At 42.3% G+C, this 23842-nt stretch overlaps 1 protein-coding gene across 9 annotated transcripts in view; it reads left to right on the top strand.

Annotated features, from left to right (window-relative positions):
* PPFIBP2 (PPFIB scaffold protein 2) overlaps positions 1 to 23842 on the top strand; it is a 297974-nt gene that overhangs the window by 65479 nt on the left and 208653 nt on the right. For all 9 annotated transcript variants that reach the window (XM_089675856.1, XM_089675858.1, XM_089675855.1 and 6 more), the window contains exons 2-3: positions 3487 to 3652; positions 16313 to 16396. In XM_089675856.1, the coding sequence (XP_089531982.1) occupies positions 16333 to 16396 (64 nt within the window). In that variant the 5' untranslated portion in view covers positions 3487 to 3652; positions 16313 to 16332. The remainder of the gene's footprint in view (positions 1 to 3486; positions 3653 to 16312; positions 16397 to 23842) is intronic.

The raw sequence follows: 23842 nt of genomic DNA, 5'->3' as shown, positions 1-23842 counted from the left end.
GTCCTGGAGAAGTCCTGCAATCGGGCGTGGGAGGAGGAGACCAGGGAGCTAGAGAGTAGGAGGTTCTGTGAGGAGCGAAGGGCACGGATAGGGTGGTATTTAGGTATCAGGTCGGTTAGGTAGTTTGGGGCAGCGTTGTGAATGGCTTTGTAGGTCAGAGTTAGCCATTTGAATTTGATGCGCTGGACAATCGGAAGCCAGTGAAGGGATTGGCAGAGGGGGGGTGGCAGATGTGGAGCGGTTGGTGAGGTGGATGAGTCTAGCCTCTGAGTTCAGGAAAGACTGGAGTGGGGGGAGCAGTACATGCTTCTAAACACCTGTGAATATCTTCTCGCTGAACCATATCAGGCCTGGTAGTCTTGAAAGCCTGCAGTCTAGCTTTGCCCTTAGAAATCACAGGCCACCCTAAAGCCTACCTAACAGGGAAGCCCCTCTAGCATTGCCATAGGATAGCAATATGGCTCCTTACTGCCTGTCAGTTGTTGTTTGAAAAGTAATTCAAATGCTGACTGCTCTTCAGAGAGCAAAGCACATGTGAACAATCCTTTCATTTTTTTAATAATTATTTAGCATTCAAATTTTTTTAATTTTTTTTTTGTTTTTTGGGTTTTTTTTTTAAATGCCTTGTTGGGAGGGCTTTGGTGAACTATAAGGGTATAAACAGACCACTGATATCTCACATTTGAGACAGAGAAAGGGGCTGAGGACATATATTCATCAGTCCCTTTCTCTGCAGTCTCAGCTGCTCTGCACAGTGAATGAATGGGAAGTGCTCTGCGCTGAGCTGCTTCTTGTTTATTCACAAACTGAAGCATGGTAAACACAGTTTATGTTGCTTCAGTAATGAATGGACACAGGAGTGATCAGTACCGATTTCTCACTGTGTTCATTCAGAAAAGGAAGGGGCTGATAAATATGACATATTTACTAGTCCCCCACTCTCCATCCCAAAATTATCCCCCGTTGAGCCCTCAGCAGCTGCCAGCAAGAGAGGAGGGAAGCCGGCAGCACTGAAGGGGAGGGGGGTGCACACAGGGGTGCCCAGACCGCAGGTGGAAGGGAAGTTGCAGATATTGGAACTGATCCTGCAGCGCAGCCGAAGAGAGGAAGCAGGCAGCGCTGCAGGGGATCTGCAAGAGTCACATTGCAGCTAGACTTCCTCTCTTATGAACTGATTGGGCCCAGGCCTGGTACAGGAGGGTCGGCTATACTGCCTTATCAGGAGCCCTGCTGGTAACACCACACCACTGCCAGAAACACCAATGTGCTACCTCCACTTCACCCAATGGACGTCACTCCCTCATTGGCCAGACCACTGCAAAATCAATGTTGTGTTGCTTTGGCGAGTGAAGGATCAACACCATAGAAGAAAGTGACTGGGCTCTTACCAAGTGTGACATGGGCTGAAGGCTTAGACGCTCTCAGGAAAACCACAGCTGTAGAAGTCTCTCATATTCCTCACTGCAGACACTGGGTGCTGATTCCAGGAGCTTCTTGTGCACACAAAAAAGTCACCCTCCAATGGTGTCAAGTCATCTACATTTATTCAGCAGATATGACCTCACCTGAAGACCTCTCCTCGAGTTTCACCCAAGATCTTAATCCTTGAGATGGGCTTGGCATGAATTCATAGGTTGGATGGACATGCAGACATGATCCAAAAACCCTCAGAGCAGGCCGGGCTATGCTGATCATCCAGTGTAGTGAGACGTAGAGAAGGCTGACTGTCAACAGAAAGAACAGTGGTAAACGGGATATTTTATTCTAACTTGCCTGATCTCCTTTGTTTCCCTGAACATCATTGTGCAGCATCTAAACACATCCAGACCGGTTGACTGTCATGTCTATGGGTCATGCTGGATAGGCAGACTAAATAGCAAAGTAGGAATTTGAAATTATTCTATTATATGATTTATGCCAGACAGCACGTGAAGAGCTGGCCAGAGCATGGCTTGACATATTGCTTGAACAAGAACACAGGTAGTATGATGCACTGGGTGCCACAGGTGCTTACACCTTGTTTTTACTGTAGAGATACATACTGTATATACTGTAGACCAGACATTCTCAACCAGGGTTCCGTGGAACTCTATTTTTCCTCCAGAGGCTCTTTAACCGTTCCTTAAGCTTTGGCTAGTTGTCTTCCCATCTGAAGGTTCTTGTATAGTTCCAGGGTCAGTACCAATTGATAGAGCCAGCTGGAGGACACCAATGATCTTTTTATCTGCTGTAAGGGTGGCCTTCTTACCACCTCTGTAAGGGGTGGGCAAGCTTTCCACAAGCCACCAATGTAAAGAGCGCTTTTCCCTCTGACCCCCCAATGAATTGGTTTTAGCAGGGTTCTCTGAAACCTAAAAATGATTTCATGGGTTCCTCTAGGTTAAAAAGGTTGAGAAAGGCTGCTGTAGACAAATATGAAAGTGCATTTTACTGTAGCAGTGGCATCTGGTAAGAAGGAATGGTCCCCAGGGCTTTATTATTTAGAATTATTGTGCGAAAGAGAATTTACTACTGGAAACTCATCATGGACATTGCCAGTGTAACTTGTTACACGAGTTGCAGTCTTTGTGTGAACATACTGGAAATACCTGAGCATAAAAATGATAAGATATATGTAAAAAAAAAATCATAATGCAGTTTTAGTTGCCACTTGAAAAGGACCTTTAGATTTTTAATAGTTAAACGTGGCATAGTGATCACTTATTGTGTTACTAAGCCCACAACAGTAAAATCAGTCTGTATATGCAGTAAAGCATGCTTGATATACTGACTGTGGAACCTAAGGGGTTAATCCTCCGCATTGTGTAAAAAGGCTGTTTGATCCTGTCTTCTCTGATTGTCCCCTTCTTCTACTGTCCCAATCCATCTGCTGATAGAACAGAGCCTTGGGGGCATGCTGCAAATGCTCAGTTTGGTGTGTATTGCTAGAGTTTTTTTTAACTTCAGAGAGGGCATGTGATCAGCACAGGGCCAACCAACGCTGTCCAGACAGAGGGTCATGGGATGTGCAGCCTCATAAGACAATCAGGGGAGAATGGAAACTCCTCCTACAAGCTTGAATCAGTGCTCTGCTGGACACTGATAGAAGTCATAAGACTGCTCTAAATACTAATGAGAAAAGGTATTTAGCAGTTTATATTTACTACAATAATGGCATTTTCATGTTGTGTGTACTGTGGGAGACCAGATATAGTAAATGCAGGGTCCTGGGTTTCATAACACTTTAAATGTAAATAATTCTATGTATTAATGTATCAAAAACCTTTTACCTATGTATAATTTAACTATGATATGTATATTTGATCATTACATGTCTGCTTTCTGCTTGGTAGTGTTACCCAGAGGTTGTACTTTACTGTTCCTCTGCCTTTGTGAAAGTCTACTGTTAAAAACAATGCCCTCTCCACACACTGTATGTAGTTTCTGCCTGCTGCTTGGTTGTATTTGAACGTTTTGTGACTTACTGATCTTCATATTTTAATACAGATCTACTAGACAGCACCTTTCTGACTGAGAACGAAAAACTCTCCGCAGTCGCTAATGATGTGAAACATCTGCAATGCCTCTGATAGCCAAAGACACGTGATTATTGCCTAGACTTTAGGTCTCGTGGGAAAATCTGGAAGTTGCAGTCGATCCTCAGCAAGAAAAGGTAATACTGTACTCTAAATAATAGTCTGATTTGGTGTTGGTAAGAAAACTGATTCATGTGAAATGTGAATTTTAAATGACAGGTCCACTTCAGTGGGCAATGTTTTCTTTAGATATACTCTGGTATTGATCACTGGAGCCCTTCAGCATTTTGGCCCTACAGTATTCACTTGTGGGCTGCATTCTTGCAACTATAGAGAAGAGAGAGGCACCAGACTAAGTGCAGCATTAATTGTGGTAAATTTATTGCAAGGTGAAAAATTAGCAACTCACTAGAAGTAAAAACATAGAGAGCATGTCACCCTAGACGTCGTCCTGTGGCAATCCCAGGAGCCGGTGGAGGACAAACGGGAGTCCTTGCGTCCAACCAGCCGTTGGAACAGATCTCCTAGGTCTCCTGGAGCAACCGGTGGCCAAAGGAGAATCAGCTTGGAACGCTAATGGCGCTGGGGCGGACATGACGTCAGACGTTGGAGTGTAGTGTAGGGCTACAGAACACCCTCCCCCCCTCACCTTCATCTCCATAACATGAGGGGAAGTGTTCTGTAGTCTACAAAAAAAAGTAGGAACTATGCTAACTGGTAACTGGTACATGGTATATTTAGCAAACCAAAAGGGAGCAAATAAGAGAAATTTATTGTAAAGGTGGCCATAACTATTCAGACACTCGGCTGAGCAAGAACGAAATCACATGGATGGAGGAATCCCCCCTCTGCCAGCTATTGTATTTTGACAGCTGGCACCCACGGCTGGCAGAATACCTGAACAGTTCCATGTAGTTCAACTGAAGTTTGTGGAGCTGTGGCCTTGTCAAAACCACCTAGCGCAACACACTTCCAATTGAGATTTTAAAGGAACGGGTAGAAAAAAGTCAGCAAAACAGTGACTACAGCCAAATAGCTGCAGTCATATTTCAGGTATTCTGACAGCTGCAAGTGCCGGCTGTCACAGGATTCAGCCAAAATAAAAAGCTGTGTATGGCCTACTCAATGTTGTACATATATATTAAAGTGGTTCTTCAGTCAAGATTAAAATAATTAGGACAACATGTGGGTGGGACCTACTCACCCTACACGTGGGGGTACCTCTCTTGTGGGCCGCGGTCACATGGATTCAGGATTGAGGCAGAACCCCGGCTTAGAAGTGAGCCATACACCTTGTGCAGCTGTGTAGCAACTGGCAACTTCTTCCTGTGAAACACTCCATCTCATATCCCTGCACACCTTGTCCTCCAGAATGTAGCTTTTAGATGGGGACACAGCTGAGCCTGTGTTCCATTCCACCAGTCCAGCATTATTCTGCCACCTCACTCCCAGTAACAGAATGTGGTACCGCAGTGCACCAAGTGTGGACCTAATAGTGCACTTAATTAACTGCTTACTCTCCCATATTTATGGTTAGGTCCATTGGGTCTCCGTACTGCTGGTTCGGTCCCGTTTGCTTTTGGAGAACTGACTGCTATGGAGTGAGCACCGAGGCTGTCACTACCAGAGGACCTGTTGCTCATGTGTAATCAGGTTGCAATCCAGCCAGCTAAATGCTGTCCCAGACCGGAGGGATAGGGTTAACCAGAGTTCCCTGGTTTTTTGCTTGGTGAGCTTTTTCTCATTGATCCTGGGGTTATATAAAGGACAGTGGTCTGGAGCCCAAATCTCTTGGCTCTTGCTCTTGTTGTGAATCCTTGGCTTGAAAGAGAACACCTTTCTGTCATCTTGGAACCCATCGTAATGTAGGAAGCCACTGGAGCCTGAGGTTCGCCCTGAAGACATCAGCTGCTGGATTCTGCTGATACCAATGGATTCAGCACTAATGGACTTTACCTTTTGCAAGTATGCTGGGTCCGCACACAAGCCCAAGTTAGGGATGCAGGGAAAAGGACTTTTCTAACATATTGGACTCTGTAATTTTTCGTAAAACATTGAAACTTTGCTTTCTGCCTGGTCCGAAGTTCTTAAAGGAGTGCAATCAAAGGCACATTTTACACTTAGTTCACAGATTTGGGTCACTAGGTACATTTGGGTATGAAGACAGCACTTACAGAGTCATCCTGGTACAGTACAGCAAGTAGTTACCAATGCAGCCTGTCATTGGTGTGTACCTGGTGCAGGTGGGATGGCCTCTAGCACTGAGGGAGATGTTGTCGGAACTCCTTTCTCCATCGGTCTGTCTCCCATAGCAATGGGAGCAGACCGGCACCGCAGAGGTCCCCATCCTGTACTGAAGCTCAGGTCAAGTGCAGTGCAGAGCACGGCGGGGCCCCATTATACTACCAAGAGAGGTAGTGAAAAATGCTGGACAGGTGGATGTGGGCACGGCTCAATGTGTCCCTTCTAATTGCAAGGGAGAATGTCACCAGCACACCGAGAATCACCAATATGGGTCCAAAGGTTTTAATGACTGTCATGTGCCTGATGAAGGGGTCCTGCGAGACTCCGAAACATTGCCTTGCTGTAACTATATGATCGTTCATTAAAACTTTTTGACCCATATGGGTGATCCTTGGTGTGCTGGTGACATTCTCCCTTACTAATTCTGTTTGGTTCCAGCCGACGGTCGCTACAGCACCCACTTATACACAGCCATTATTAAAGCAGGAACGTGTGCGTTGGGATTGTACACTTGCCTCCTAATTGCAAGTGAGCAGTGAAGGTGTGCATTGGCACAGCAACAGAAGAGTTACCTGAAGGACATTTGTATTGCAAGTGTACATGGTGTATGTTCACCTGTAAGAATAGAGGCCAGCTTTATTGTTGAGTATTCCCCCGACGGTGGCCTCAGCCTTGTCCCAGGGCATTGAGGTAAATGGCACAGAGTAAAAGCACCCCATGTGTAAAGTAGAGTGATCTTGTTACAGGTGCTTAGACGAGCCAAGAAGTACCTTCCCCGGGATAGGCCTCCTATCTGGCCCATACGAGGAGGGGAACATGGAGAGAGTGTAAGCCGCCTGCCCTACACATACCTAGTACCACTATTCAATGTGTGGCTGCTCTTACATTTCTATCAGTTCATGGTTACCTGTTGCAGCTACACACTTGCCGCCAACTTCTCTGCTGAGGTAACCCTTCGTGGTGGCTTTTTGTTCCTTTCTCTTCACCCCTGTATATGCTTACAGGCCTTGTTCTTCTAGATACACCATGTACCACTTTGCATCCCTTTAAGTAACTTCATCCCAGGCATTTGAACAGTTAATAACTTTACTAGACACACATCAGCTATACAATACAAGGTGTAACACCAGTCCCACCCTAACTAACTAGTCTCAAGCTGCCCAATGCATACCTTCCCAGGTATCAGTCCATAAGGTGGAAGAGAGTCCTGATCCAGGTGGGTTTCTGGGAGGATTCTTTGGAGGTTGCTGCAGGTTACATCCTTACGGCAAGCCTCCTGATCTTCCTCCCATGTGGCCATGGCTAAAAGCCCCCTAAACAAAGGCTTCACCCTTTTGTAAAAGCAACACAAGGTAGAAGGCCCAGAAAGGCCCAGGAAACAGCAGAACCCAGCTTAACCACTTTGCACCTGGGCAGCCCAAAAAAACTATCGAACTCAGCAACCACACTTGTAAGCGCCTGCTTACAAGCAGCTACAAATACTGTAGCTGCTGACCCTTAATAAAAGGACACTTTCATGTCCAGGGATCCACCATCATCCTCACCTGGACTGGTTCTTTATCGGTCTTCGGGTTCCTGGTGTCGACATGTTTAGTGTGGTAAGCCAGCTGTGACTCCTTGCAGCTTCACTGCCCACTTCCCACTGTGCATACTCCAACTGCACTGTGCATTGTGAATGGTCCTACAGCCTTCCTGGACCTGTGATGTGTCCCAGAAGGTTGCAGGCAGGGAGTTGGGGGCGGTGAACTTCCGCTGGAATTGCCTAGGCATTTTCAGCCAGAAAACATGTGAGTGAATACCTGAGTACCAGAGAAAACTATGTACCCTGTCCCGCTAAACATAAAGTTCCAAAAGAAGAAGGGGGGGGGGGGGACATAAAGCCAAACGTCCTCCTTAGGGTGAAATTCCGTTTACAAAAAACAAAATGAGCAGAAAAATGAATTACCCGGATTGGTTAGATTGTGCATCCCAAATATCATCAGATCTGATTATATCCTGCAGTTTACTATGCTACTTGATAGCTTTAGTAGTTATTTTATATACAACAATTTAATTTAAGCAGTGTATCTTTTAGGTTTCAAAAGGTATGAATGGAAAGTATATTAAAAACAAACTCACTGCTGTATTAGTAGGCCAAATATATATACAGATTAAGGAGTGCCTGGATGTTAGTGGATTTACACTGACATAACTGGTAGAACAAGAAAAGGCGCGGGGTTGGGACTGTGTCCTTGTCAATGAATGTTGCCTTCTCCACCCATATGTGAGACAGTGATTCATTATTCGGTCGCTGTCATGCGAGGTATAGTTCATATATACTCATACCTTCATTAACTGGAGGCATTCCCGTGATGAAAGCCAGGCTTACTTTCAGGAAAGCATTCCTACTGCTATTGACATTAATACGTGCAAACGCCTAAGTGGCCCTGACCAACCTATCTGCATATCTGGTTTGTGGTACTGCTGGAAGCCATTACAGTAAGGTCTCATTCACATGGGCACAGAGGCCCAAACAGCGTGTATTTATGCCTTCTGTTTTTGTGCCCCAGAATAACAAGTGCCCCATGCAGCAGTCTGTTTAAGATCAATGACAGCCTGGTCTTACCTAAGGAATCCTGCCATTCCACTGGGATGGGAAAACCTGCATGTGTTTCAGCATTGGGATGACCTACAAATCACTGATATGCATACTCTCCTGATGACCTATAGCCCTAAGTCATTCATACTTTGCAAACAGACACTAAATTGCCTAGAACTGAAATCTTTTGCTGTTTAAGTCAAGTCCCTGTCCTTGATAAAGAGGTAACCCTGACGTCCTTTGAAAATTGTTGTCTTAAGGATCCACACTCCCCAGGCTTGACCTCATTGATATCTCATCTCAGTGCTGACTCCTCGTCCCCCCATCATGCCTACATGCAGAATTGGGAATCAGATCTCATCGTCGACCTGGAGCCAGAACAATGGCAGCAAATTTGAGACGCCACTAAATTGTGTTCTCAGAATGAACTGGCACTCAAAATGAATTATTTTTATTTATTATTATTAACTAATTATTATATCGTTGGTACCTACAGTAACTCTGAGTCCGACTCAAGTACTCTGGGACACGCAGGGATTATGCTTCCGTGTCTGTTCACAACCGGCATATATATATATAAATATATATATATATATATATATATATATGGAGTTTTGCATGAATTGGGCATAAAATGTGCTCTGAACGTCATCTAAGTCACAACAATAGAAGAACACAGTCTGCTGAACATAATACTACACAAACATTAGATGTTGCCATGGTTTATGCCCAATTCATGCAAAACTCCACGTAATCCCAGCGGGTTCACATACTTTTTCTTGCAACTGTAAATACAGTGGTACCTCGGTTTACGAATTTAATGCGTTCTCATATTGCAAAAAATTCGTAAACCGAAATGCGATTTCCCATAGGAGTGTATTGGAAACCTATTAATCCGTTCCAGAGGTCAGAAAAAAGTTTTAAAAAAAAAGTCTTTTATCTGTTCAAAACTCTTTATAAAGTGCACTTTAAATTCATAAATACTGTACAAGGACATGATTAAAAATTTCCAGAATGGCTCCAAAACTTGATACAAAAACCGCACTAATACCTCCACACTCGATGCCACGTGCTGCATACAGACTCCAGAATGCACGGGGGCCGGTGCTATAAACCTCACAGACGCAATGCATCCTGGGGAAACTTGCTACGTATTGTGAAAAAAGTTCCTAAACCGAGGCATAATTTTCAATGGATTTTCATTCGTAAACCGAAAATTACGTTAACCGAGGCGTTCGTAAACCGAGGTACCACTGTACTGTATATTATATACATCCATATTCATATGGTGGACCTTACCAATTGTCCGTATTTTATGGACTCAGGTCTACGTTATGTTGAAAATGCTATTTGGAGTCGATATTCCAATGCTCCCTGGGGAGGTGCTGCTCAACATGAACCCGTCTGGATTTCCAGACGTCAGTTTAGACTGACAACTCGCATTTTTATAGCAACCGAACAAATCATTCATCAATGCCATCTCATTTTGATTGCTGCCTACTATACATTGCTATATACTATATTGCTGCCTTGGATACACAGAATATAACTGGATACTAACATTTCTAGGTAAAGTTGACCCAGTTAATATCCAATCGCTTCTCGGGAGATCTGGAATAAATTTTTTCCCCTGCAGGAGCAAATTGGATCATGGTTTGCTGGGTTTTTTTGCCTTCCTCTGGATCAACTGTGGGTGTAGGATTCTATTTTTTTTTTAATGGTTGAATTGGATGGACTTTTTTTTTTTCAGCCAGACTAACTATGTAACTTTGTAACTACTAGACCTATGAGATGCATCTTTTCTTACATACCATCACTTACATGGCACCTTCACAACTTTTGTGTAGGTGTAGGATTCTATTTTTTTTTTAATGGTTGAATTGGATGGACTTTTTTCTTTTTTCAGCCAGACTAACTGTGGGTGTAGCATTCTATTTTTTTTTTAATGGTTGAATTGGATAGACTTTTTTCTTTTTTCAGCCAGACTATGTACTTTGTAACTACTAGACCTATGAGATGCATCTTTTCTTACATACCATCACTTACATGGCACCTTCACAACTTTTGTGATGCTCCTCCTCACCTCATTGTGTCTTAGTGTGGGAAGAGCCATACAGCAGCTCCTGTTCTTGATTTTTAATAGGCTCCGCAGCACATGAGCCACCGTGTGTCATCAGGGGGGCAGCTGCCTCTTTCTGTTTCTTGCAGTTGGCCTCCTTGCTGGCTGTAGGAACCTGGAGAGGCAGCCAGATTCTGATGAGGTCAGAGAAGAAGATGGCGTGGGAGCAGGTGAGCATTAGCTGAGATTTAAAGAGTTAAAGCAGTCAAATGCTGTCTGAAGCGCTATCTGAACATGGGTCGCTCTTCAGAGAGCAAAGCTAGTGTGAACAATCCTTAAAGCAATGGGGTCACCTTTCTTGATATAGGGGGCCTCAGTGTGGCCTCTGACATTGCCAAAGAAAATGATATTCAGAAAATATGATACTACACAAAGCTCTAAGAGATTGCATATATGCAACAGGAGATGATCAGGAACTATGGGCATGATACAAGAGATGGTCAGAGACTGAAGACATGCTGTAGGAGTTGTTGAAGACAATTTCTATGTATATGCATATATACTGTACAGTATATGCTTCATGAGACTGATATAGACAGGAGACACATTACATACATAGATTGATAAAAATAGCTGCTATGACATTTCTCAGAATATTTTTCCTTGACTGCCCTCAGTACACACCTAGGTATGGAAAACACAGACTACTTCCTGCAGTGGCCCAGGGGACTGCACAATATATGCCAAAGGGCAGCATGTGGCCATCAGGCTGTTGGCTCTGGAGATGACATTGCTGAGTTGTAGAGTTCTTCTCTGGCTGAGATGATCTAATTCTTCTAAATAGTTTGTACCAATATCATATGCATTCAGAAATAATCGCCAATTTTATGGATTTTACAGGGAATCCTCAGTGAAAAATATAGGCTTAACACTTGATCTTTTTATATAATTTAAATCCTAAATGAGCATTGTATTTTGGCCCTTTTATACCTGTCAATGATAACTAATATATATATTAAAATTCTGTCTTTTCCAACAGCAAAACACACCAAGCTTCACACACTTAAGATCTCACATGTATAACATGTTACATATGTCTACATGGTTTGGGTGAGCACAGGCAAATATTAGTGCCAGTCAATGCTGCCTATCAGTGCCCGTTATTGCTGCCATTCAGTTCCCATCAGTGATGCTTATCAGTGCCTCCTCATCAGTGCCGCCTATCAGTACCACATATCAGTGCTGCCTTTCAGTGCCCATTAGTGCAGTCTATCAGTACCAATCAGTGCCCATCAGTGCAGTCTATCAGTACCAATCAGTGCCCATCAGTGCTGCCTTTCAGTGCCTATCAGTGATCCCTGTCAGTACCCATCCGTGCCACCTATCAGTGCCATCTATCAGTGCTGTAATCAGTGCCCATCAGTGCCACCTATCGGTGCAGCCTTATCAGCACACATCTGTGAAGGAGAAAAATTACTTAATTACAAAATTTTATAACAGAAACTAAGAAAAACTTTTTTTTTTTTAAATGTGTTTTTTTAGTTTGTTTAGCAAAAACCCAGTGGTGTTAAATACCACCAAACGAAAGCTCTGTTTCAAAAAAAATTATAAAAATTTGATTTGGGTACAGTGTTGCATGACCGCGCAATTATCATTCAAAGTGTGACAGCACTAAGCTGAAAAAAATTGGCCTGGGCAGGAAGGGGGTGAAAGTGCCCAGTAGGCAAGTGGTTAAAGCCAGTCAGCTGCTGGGTTAATTGATGACCAGAGCCCATCCATTAAAATACAATGGTCCCACTAGGGAATCCTTGGGTTTTATGATCAGGCTGCAATAATAGATGTACCAGCAGGTTGTGCTGTACAAGACCTTTCTATCTACAGAACATTGTTCTAAGAAAAAAGTCCAAGATTGTTGTCCCTTTGATCTTAACCCATGGAAGTGTAATGATCATTTAAGAGTTTATTTGTATAGTTTAAAAGTGCCCGTGATAAATGTTACATAGTTACATAGTTAGTCTGGCTGAAAAAAGACAAAAGTCCATCCAGTTCAACCATTAAAAAAAGTTATAATTCTACACCCACAAATGTGGTGTACAGGAGAGCCTACTCAGTAGACAAATTTGTTATTATTTATTAGAAAACTATCTATGGAACAAATTTATTCTACAGTGCTCAGCGTAAATTAGTACACCCCTTTTGAAAAGTTAGATTTTAATCAATATCTCAATGAACACAAGAACAATTTATAATATTTTGACAAAACTGAGTTTTATAGAACATTTGTTTGGCTCATTACATGAAAGTAAGTTAAATAATATAACTTAGACTACAAAATCTTCAGTTTTACTCAAATTAGTGGTCCACCCCACAACAAAAACTACTACATCTAGTATTTTGTATGACCTCTATGATTTGTAAGGACAGCACCAAGTCTTCTAGGCATGGAATGAACAAGTTGGCGACATATTGCAACATCTATCTTTTTCCATTCTTCAAGAACGACCTCTTTTAGAGCCTGGATGCTGGATGGAGAGTGATGCTCAACTTGTCTCTTCAAAAATGCCCATAGGTGTTCGATTGGGTTCAGATCAGGAGTCATACTTGGCAACTGAATCACTTTCACCCTGTCCTTCTTCAGAAATGCAACAGTGGCCTTAGATATGTGTTTTGGATTATTGTCATGTTGGAAAAGAGCATGATGACCAAGGGCACGGAGTGATGGTAGCATCTTCTCTTACAATATAGAGCACATCTGTGAATTTATGATACCATTAATGAAATGAAGCTCCCCGACACCAGCAGCCCTCATGCAGCCCTACAGAAGGACACTGCCGCCACCATGTTTCACTGTAGACACCATGTATTTTTCCTTGTACTCCTCAATTCCAAAAACATTTATCTTGGTCTCATCACTCCAGAGTACAGAGTCCCAGTAGTTTTCTTCTTTTTCAGTATGGGCTCTGGCAAATTCTAGGAGGGATTTTTTTGTGCATGGGCTTTAGGAGAGACTTCCTTTGTGAAGGATACTCATGCATGCCATTCCACTGCAGTGTACACCATATTGTCTCATGGTAAATAATCACCCCAATTTGGCTTTCTACTTCTTTAGCTGACTGCAGTGAACTTGCATGGTGATTTTCTTCAACCCTTCTCATCAGTAGATGCTCCTGTCGAGGTGCTAACTTCCATGGATAGCCTGGACCTGGACGTCTCTCTGAGATGGCTGCAGTTCCATCTTTGTTAAATTTCTGTATCACTTCTGCTACAGTATCCTGACTGATAAGTAAAGCTTTGCTGATCTTCTTGTAAACTTCACCTTTCTTTTGCAATGAAATTATTTTTATTCTCAGGCCTTGTGACATTTCTCTTCCATGTAGTGCCATTGCTGACAGCATGAAATGGGAGGGGTTTTCTTTAAGTAACACCCTTTTTATAATCAACTGTCTGCTGGACACCTGTTTAATGAATAATTAGTAGTTGAATTTTAGTTAATTAGGATTTTCTTGTCTAAAATTTAGCTTTGCTCCTAAGAGTTTTCATTGGGGTGTATTCATTTTTGCAACATGGTCTTGAATGAATTTGTTGGGAAAAAAACTTTTTTGTGTGTGCAAATTAGCAAATCTTGTTTGTAATCAATGGCCCGCATTTGTGGGAATATTTTGCATTATAGTGTCCCATAGAAAATGTTGATTCTGAAAGAAAAGTAACGGTTTTCAGATAAATCTGTTGGGGTATACTCATTTATACTGAGCACTGTACTTACTAGGGGGAGTTCAGGTTTAAAAAACAGCCTGGGTTTTCCCTTTAAACCAAGAAATCAATGTCACCTCTGCTCTGGCTCAGCACAGTGATCAGTACAGCATGACACAATGGGGTTGTGTAATCATATCACTGGCACAAAATATGATGTGAACCTGGGGGGAACATTTTCCAATCAATGGACAGACAAGCTCCACAAATAGATATACTGTCAGTTTGGGGCATTATTTTGCACTTGGGGCTGTGTAAGCATAAACCTATAGGGTATCAGCTATAGTGTGTTTGCCAGCTGTCCCTAAATTACAGACCCAGTCCTTGTTTCTAAAGGATTGTCCCTTGAAATATGGGTTTCCTAAGAGTGTCCATGGCCCTCATTTTTGCCAAAAGGTCCTCTGGGCCAGTTCATAAATGTTATTAATATTTATTAAAGTATTTGTGACCACTTGGGAGTTATGGTGACTATCACTTCTACTGGATAAGTGAAGGCTCAGTCAGTTTTGTTGTTTTAGCAGCTACTGAATAGAGTGCAATCATAATATGGAAAGTTGGTTTTCATTTTTGAACCCCTCATTAGAAAAATGTATTGGCTACCAATGTTGGGTATCATGCTGTCATATGTTTTCAATGGCTAAAGTTCTGAGTTGCTGTCCAAAGACGATCATGCCACAATTAAAGACAGGCTTCATAAGCCACATGCATATATTTGTCCTTCTGTGACCCAAAGTCAGCTGATTGAGGGCTATTGCCCACTATCAGCTGATGTCACAGAGACCTGCTAGGCTCAGGAAGGATCCTGACAAAATTATCAGGATCTGCCCTGCCACCTGATACACAGCTGGCTCCACCTTTCAGTCCGTGTCTGAAAGTTTGATCCAGACGTGCCCACCCCCTCCCCAGCACGGTACTCTAGTGACCGCTGGAGGAGTAAATCGTAGAGCAGTGAGAGATAGGCACTGCTGTCCCCACAGAGAAGACTGAGAACTGAATGATCAGAAGTCATGTGATCACTCGGTTCTTGGTCTTAGAGCCAACATAGGACATCTACAGTCATCACTCGCATGCAAAAACATGGTTAGGTGATTTTGAGGCTTTTTTGTGCATTTGCGTGCATGGTTTTGCCTGAAAATACTTCACCGTTGTGAGTGCAATATTATATGATTTTAATTTTTTTTTAAAAGATTGACATACTACACTCTATTGGTTCCTTGGGCGCCTCTCTCCCCTTCCCCATTTATTCATGTGTGCGTGGTTTGCCTTTTTACAGGAATAGAATTGCACGTTTTATAAACCCATAGACTTTTAAATGGAAGTGCTTCAAGTTGAGAATTACATTGTGCCCGATCTGCATGAGTGCAGATGTGCAAAAGGGCTCTGCCTTCAGTACCCAGCAGAGACCTTCAGTACATCTGTGCTTGTGTATACCGATCAAAAAACTGGTGCATGCACAGAACAAACAAGATTTTCCATATCTTGCTGAACACACTGTGATCACTCACCTGCATATACAGAGATCTGCTGCAGGACTCTTCCAGGTCCTGAAGGATGTGCAGAGGGCTTCGGTACATGCGCTGGACCATCAAAGATGGCAGCACCAGTAAGCAGGGGGTTCTTTTTTAAGTAATAAAGCTATGTTAATTCTCTGCATCTAGTCTATGATTGGCCAGTAAAGGAGAAGTAGCTGACTGATAAACTCCTCCCTCTACTCATTGTGCTCTCTCCTACTAGCATGATTCTTGTCAGCTAAGGTGCGCTTAGCACACCCGATTGGCCCACAATGCTACCCTTTTTTCTCCCAGGTTTCTACAGTACAGGGGATTGCAAAAGGCTTATAATACATAAAGGTACTCACATTTAAAAATACATATATTAATACATAAAGACATTCAGTGCCTGTGTCCCCTGGTGCATGACTCCATCCTCTGACCCCAAGGTCACTATAGTGGTCTAGTGGGTTGGAAGAAGAAAGTCTAGTGTGCAATGGGGTAAATAGGCATCTGACTCTCTTGAAGTGTCCAACATTGGAGAGCCTTACAATGTGAATGGAGGGAAGACAGTACAAATGGGACCCCAGGGGATTGAGTATAATACGTCTTCTATTGCACAGGACTGAGGAAAAGAACCAAAACCTGAATGTATTTTTTCTGCTTTATTTGTTAGGGAATCTGCAGCAGCAAATCATGGCATCCGATGCCAGTCATATGCTTGAGGCAGCCTTAGAGCAAATGGATGACATCATAGCAGGTAGGATTTTTTAATGGAGTTTTATTGTTAAAATTAAAATGTGCTAATGGCATACTGGGGCTTTGTTACACATTATTTGTTCTGTACTGCTCCTCACAATGTTACAATGATATATGTACGGGGTAAGCACAAACATAAATGTAGTGAGCTTAAATGAGTTTTCCTTTTTCATGTAAAATTGAGCTGCTTAACATGGATGTATCCCATCATTCCTTATTTTAGAGAAACAGCCATGACTGTTGTATGCTGGAAGGGTGTGGTTTAAAAAAAAAGGCAGAATTATATCACATACAATGTTACATCTTACATTTATTGGAGTAGCCTTTCCCAGTTATTTTACCCCAAAGGAACCCTTGAAATAATTTTCAGGTCTCAGGGAACCCCTTTAAAAATGAATTTGAGGGTCACTGGGAAGAGTTCTCCTTATATTGGTGGCTAGTGAAAAGAATGCCCACCTTACAGAAAGCTAAAAAGATCATTGGTGTCATGGGCCATGCAGGACCATCAATCGGAAGATAGGTCAGCCATAGCTCGAGGAACCGTTAGAAACCTCTGAATTAACCCTAGGGTTCCACAGATCCCTGATTGTAGATGGCTGCTCTAGAGGGAACCTCTTTAGGGCATGAGCATAAGAGCACTAGGTGTAACAGTACTACAGTACATGAAATAACTATAAGTTAGCACACATAAAAATAAAAATAACACACAATACCCCTTAAAGTCGCATCATTATCCTTCCCCCTGAAGTACTAATATATAATATATCAACCGACTTAAATACACTCAAAGTCCCAAAAGCAAAATGTCCAAAATCTCAGACAAAAACCCAAATAAAATGTCCAAAGTTATATCCAAATCTTGATGAATAGGTGCTCACTACTCCGAAATGAATATGAATCTCAGATGTTCTTCACATACCTCAAAAAAACTAAAATCTAGACATAGTGTAGTATCTTAGGTAACGCAATAGTGCCACACGTGCAGCATGCAAAACGCTATGCTGTCACAGCAAACGTGTAAAAAGTACTCAGTAGATGTCACTGCAAACCATATAAAAAGTGCATAATTACCCTAAATATAGTAATATCAGCATGTGATCAAACAATAGGCATGGAATATCCTCAAACAGGCATCCTCTTGTTCAGCCACTTCCTTTGGACCTCACAAACAGACCAGGAATCAGTATATGTTTTTTTTTTTTTTTTTTAATTTAAATATTTATTAAATTTTTCATGTTAATACAAAAACCCAAAAAGGGAAATAATTCTCATACAAATAGATATTTATAACATTTCTACCTTTCCCTTACTAAAAACTCTTTTCTTTCCCATCCCAATACCCCCCCCTCCCGCCCCTCATCCCCCCTCCTCCCCCTCTGCAGACTCTAGCCCATTCTAATCTCTTGAGGCTTATTAATTTTTTGCTAACATCCTAGTTCATATTTTCCTATATTTCTCTTTCAATCCTGCTCTTTCCCACTTTTCCCATCTCCTAAAATAAACTCTCATCCTATCTTCCTGCATATGGTATGATCTTTCCATTCTACCTATCTGGTTTACTCTATTAATCCAGTCTTCCTCCCTCGGTACCTCAGCTTTCCGCCAAAACTTGGGTATCAACCCTTTCGCCGCATTCAAGAAGTACCAAATACCTGAATCTTTATATTTATTTACAGATGTCTCCACATTGTGTAGGAGGCACGTCGGTGGGTCTAACCCTATGTCAATTTCAGTTATTTCTTTAATCAATTTGACTATTATCTTCCAAAAAGCCTGGATTTTCGGACATTCCCACCATATGTGAAACACCGTGCCCATCTCTCCACATCCTCTCCAACACATATTTGAGTTTTCCCCATTCATCTTGTGCTCTACACTCGGTGTAATGTGCCATCGTGTCACACACTTATAATTAACCTCAACCTCTCTCATACTAACATTATCGTGTATCAATCTAAACATCTTTCTCTGTCTATCTTCATCAAACACAACTCCCATATCTCTTTCCCATTTTGTGATAAAAATTAACTTTGTGTTTGTGTCTAATTCTGTGAGTATTCTATACACTTTTGAAATACCGTGCTTCCCATCCCTTTGTGTCTCTAACAACCTTTCAAACATATTCCACTCCTGTTTTATTCTCAGGGGTTTCGGTAGACTTCCAATAAAACATTTCAATTGATGATATTTCCACTCATCTATTCTAATAAAAATATCTCCCTTCTCTATTAAATCTTTAAGTGGTCTCAATTCCCCCTCCACCAAAACATCTCTCAGTTGGGTATCCTCCTTTCTAAACCATCTCCCTGATATCTTATTCTTTCCCGGGGGGAAAGTACTCAGTATTTGTGAGAGGCATTAATATAGAATTAAATTCCCATTTCATGTTTTTGTGTAAATTGTCCCATACCCTAAAAACATTTAAAGTGTAGATACTTGTGCTTTCTTTAATTCCCCTGAACTGTGGTGGAACCAATATCATCTGGCTCAATCTAGTGCCACTAAGATCATTTTCAATTGTTACCCAACTTTTCCTCTTATGGTTAAATGTCCAGTCATATATTCTTGCTAAAACCACTGCTTTATAGTATCTCTTGACATCTGGTAGACCCAATCCCCCTTTCTCTTTAGTCCTACTCAATGTTTCATATGCTATTCTAGGTTTTTTATTCTTCCATATGTATCTTGTTAACATTTTTTTCATTATCTTAAAGAAGGCTTCTGGAATTTTAATTGGTACCATTTGAAATCTATACAGTATTTTAGGCATAATTACCATTTTGACTAGGTTTATACGTCCTATCCAGGATGGATTTCCTCCTTCTAGTCTTTTTAAATCTTCCCTGATCTAATTTATCAAAGAGATATAGTTTAATCTATACAAATGCTTAGATGAGGCAGTGAGTTTTATTCCTAGGTATTTTATCTCTTTTTCTCTCCATATAAAGGGGAATTCTTTTTGTAGTTTTTCTTTTTCATTCTTTGATATATTAATATTCAGGATCTCTGTTTTCATTGGATTAATTTTTAAATTTGATAGTTCACCGTACTCCTTCAGAATCTTCATTATATTTGGGAGAGTTGTTCGGGGATTCCCCACATAGAACAATAAGTCGTCCGCAAAGGCCGCTACTCTATGTTCTATGGATTCTATCTGAATTCCCTTTACCGATCCACTATTTCTTATTATTGACAACAGAGGTTCTAGTGACAATACATATAGCAGAGGGGACAGTGGGCAGCCTTGTCTTGTACCATTAGACATTCCAATGGGTTCTGATCTCTCCCCATTTACCGTGATGATTGCAGTAGGCTCCCTATATAATTTACTTATCCACTCTCGCATTCTATCACCTATCCCCAGCACTTTTAAGTTGTCCATCATAAAGCCCCAGTCCACTCTATCAAATGCCTTCTCTGCATCAATTGACAAGAGCACCACCGGGGCTTTCCCTTTTCTACTTTTCTGAATAAGCATCAGGGTTCTCAAGCCGTTATCTCTTCCTTCTCTCCCCGGTACAAAGCCCACCTGGTCTCCATGGATCCATTCAGGCATCAGATCCCTCAACCTGTTTGCTAACACCTTTGCATACAGTTTAGTGTCAGTGTTCAATAATGAGATAGGTCTATAGCTGGAGCACTGAGATGGATCTTTTCCCTCCTTGTGAATAAGTACTACATGGGCCTGTAGGGATTCTCTCCTCACTTCCATCCCACCTCCCAGAGCATTCATATATTTCTCCAGCTTGGGTAACAGTACTTCACTAAATTTCTTATAGTACTTAACTGTATAGCCATCCGGGCCTGGGCTTTCCCCCCCCCCTGTGCTTTTTAATGCTATTTTAATTTCTTCCTGGGAAATTTCTGCGTCTAGGGAGTTCAACTGTGCTTCACTTAGTTTTGGTAATCCCGCATTTTATAAGTATGTCATCTTTTTTTCATTAATTCCCTCTTGAGCTTCTTTTAGAGGGCCTTGGGGACTAATATTATATAACTTTTTGTAATACTCCGTAAACACTTTAATAATCTCTTTATTTGAGTGGACCAACTCCCGCTTTGAACTTTTTATCTTTTCTATATAGTTCCTATTTTTCTTTTTATTCAAAGCTCTCATTAGATATCTTCCTGGTCTGTCTCCCCATCTATATCTCTCGTTCAAAACCCTGTTGTATACTCTTCTCTTCTCCTCATCCATCAATCTCTCTAGCTCGTCTTTTTTATCCAATAACTTCTGTCTCGTATCTTTTGTTATTTTCTTCTTATGGATCTGCTCCAAGTCCAATATTTCTTTTAATAGCCCACTGACCCTCTCTCTTCTTTCCTTTTTCTTCCTTGCTCCTGCCGCAATCAAGATTCCTCTTATGAATACCTTATGGCTTTCCCAGACTGTAGCTATCGATACTTCCTCTGTTTCGTTCTCCTTAAAGTATACCTTAATCTCTTTCTCGATTTTCTGAACTACATCCTCATCCAGAAGAAGAACCTCATTTAACCTCCACCCTAATCCTCCAGTCCACCATCTTCCCCATCCCACTTTCATTACGACCGGAGCATGATCCGAGAACGTCCTTGTCTCTATGTCAATTTTAACCAGATGATCTATAAATTGATGGTCTATTAAGATGTAATCTAATCTCGAGTATATCTCATGTGCATTAGAGAAGAAGGTATAGTCTCTGTCTTTCATATGCGTTATTCTCCAGGTGTCCACTAGTTGATATTCATGCATAACTTTTTTCAAAGCTCTCAGAGACCTACTCCCCTCTCTTTGCACAGAAGAGGTATTATCCTTTTGTGGGTCCATACAGAAATTTAGGTCTCCAGCTACTATCAAACGCCCTTTTTTAAATTCCATTAATTTTTTCAACAGACCCTTCATATACATCTCCGGGTTTTTATTAGGGCAGTATATATTGGCTAAAGTACACTCAATCCCCTGAAGTCTACCTTTTAAGAATAAAAACCTCCCCTCCGGGTCGGTTCTTCTATCCTCCAGCTCAAATCTCATATTCTTTGCCAAACCTATTGCAACCCCTTTTGCTCTTTTAATTGGAGAATCTGCATAGTACCATATTGGGTAGTGTTTGGATTTCAATTTCACGTTTGCCTCTATCTCAAAGTGCGTCTCCTGTAAAAATACCACTGACGTCGCCCTATGATGTAACTCATTAAACAACCTAAATCTCTTCCCTGGACAACTCAGCCCGTTCACATTATAGGTTATAAACTGTATTTCTTCCATCGTTCCCAATTAACTCCATCTCTCTTCCAGATTGCCTCTTCCTCTTTATCCCTTCTGTCATGCAGAGTATTGACCCAATACCTCCTCCCCTCCCTCCCTCCCACCCAACTCCCGTCCCCTCCCCCCTCCCTCCCACCCTCCCAGCCCGCCCCCCCTCCCCCCCCCCTCGACCCTCGCCCTCTCTTCTTTTTCCCCTACCCATTTTTAGGCCTATAAACTGCCTACAAATCATTTGTGGATCCATTTCCACCATTGATTTAAAATTTGGGGCGTAAGCTCCGCCTATGTACGGCTCACCTCTCCTCCAACCCCCCCGATTCCCTCTCTCTATCGTCAAGGCTCAGCGAGAATTTTTACTCTTTACCTCCCTCCCCTAACCGGAGCCTCCAAGCGGGTCTCAACATCCGGAGGGGGAAGACCAGGGGCGAGAGAGGGAAGTAAGAGAGAGGAAAAAAAAAAAAATAATTTTCTACTTAATTCTCCCTCTCTTCCCTCCCCAACCCCGAGGCCTCCCACCCCCCTCCCACCGACATGTAGCCAGTCCTCTTTTCTTGTATCATTTATATTTCTTTTGTCTTCTTTTTCTTCTTCCCACCCAGCTATCTCCATTCTTTGTAAGTTCAGTCTATCACAAAAATCTCTTATATCCTCCGGGAATCTCAAATACGCTGTGACCCCATTTTTCCAGCCAATTAGGGATGCTGAGGTACCCCATCTATACTGCACATTCTGTTTTCTCATTTGCTCCAACAAGGGTTTCAGGGATCTCCTTCTCCTTAGGGTCTCTACTGTTAACTCCGCATAGATTTGGATAGTCAAGTCTCCAAACTTAATTAATGATCTTCCCTTGGTCTTCTTCCAAATCTCATCTTTGACCCCAAAATTTTGGAACTGGACAATTATGTCCCTCGGTCTTTCCTTCTCAGAAGCCTGTTTGAACTTTCCGATTCTAAACACTCCGCCTAACTTGATCCCGTCTGATTCCGGTCTGTCTCTTGTGGAGTTTAGGATTTTTTTAACTAATTCATATAGTATTTCCCCTTTAGCAGTCTCTGGGATTCCTCGTATTCTAAGATTACACCTTCTTTCTTTATTTTCTTGATCTTCCATCCTATACATCATTTTTTTCTGGTTATTTTCTAATTGGCTTATTTTTTCCTTTAGATTATCTATATTCTGGGCCTGGGTTTTAACTTTCTCCTCCATTTCTTCTATTCTTGATAGCAGATGTCCTAAATCATTTCGAATAGCTGTCATTTCATGTTTTATCATTTTTTCCAAATTTTTAAACATTTCTACCATCTCCTTATTTGGTATTTGTAGTTCACCATCAGATTCTTTTTTTCCCAAGCCATCCACTGTTTGTTGGCCACCACTGCTATTCATGCCCAATGATAATCTAGGGCTAGTTCCTGAACTAATGTCCATTTCTCCCTTTGCGCCTTGGGCCCTTTCTGGCGTAGTAATTCCATATGATGTAAGTTTCTTTATTGTTCCTGTTTGGGACCCTTTGGGCCCTGCTCCCTTGGGACCTTTGTTCTTCATATCCTCTATATAACTTAATAGACTTGCAATTTTTCCTATATCCTTTACTCTCCTGGGACACCTGGGTCTCCTCTCTTCTTCTCTTCTAACCCCTGGGAATCCACCCCTCCTTCACCCCTTGGTCACCTGTGTCACTCAGGGGTCCACACCACAATAGGCCTCCAACAGCTTTCACTCACCCTTCCCTTCTCCGGACGGAGAGTCAAGACTTGTTTGGAGGGCCTTCACTGCTGCTCAGTCCTGGGGGGGATTCCTCAGGGTTTCAGGATCAAACAGTCGGCCAGGAGGTACAAACAGCTTCGAGCCGGCGGCCCCCTGTCACCTCAGATTAGCCACCCTCTAGCCACTCGAATTCCCAGCCATGTAGGGCCGGGGAAGCCGGCGTGTCACTGCCGCCCTGTCAGGAAACCGGCCGGCATCTCCACTTCCCAGTACTCCTTTGCGGCGAGCGGCGTGCTCACACCGCCCTGCATCGATTCCCCGGCAACCCGACAGCTGCACTGGGATCTCTGCAGCGTGTTCACCTCCCAGATGTCCGTGCCCACTCTCCGCTCCCTTCACCTCGCCAGCCTCTCCTCCCTTGGAGCCCTCCTCAGTCAGGTAGGGCTTCGCACCATGAGGGTCTCGGGATGGTCAGTTTGGAGGTTATTGGAGAGCACT

This window comes from Staurois parvus, unplaced genomic scaffold (assembly GCF_062004578.1).
Source record: "Staurois parvus isolate SC_StPar_1 unplaced genomic scaffold, SC_StPar_1.0 ptg000159l, whole genome shotgun sequence".
Taxonomy (NCBI): domain Eukaryota; kingdom Metazoa; phylum Chordata; class Amphibia; order Anura; family Ranidae; genus Staurois; species Staurois parvus.
This window is presented reverse-complemented; position numbering and strand designations above follow the sequence as displayed.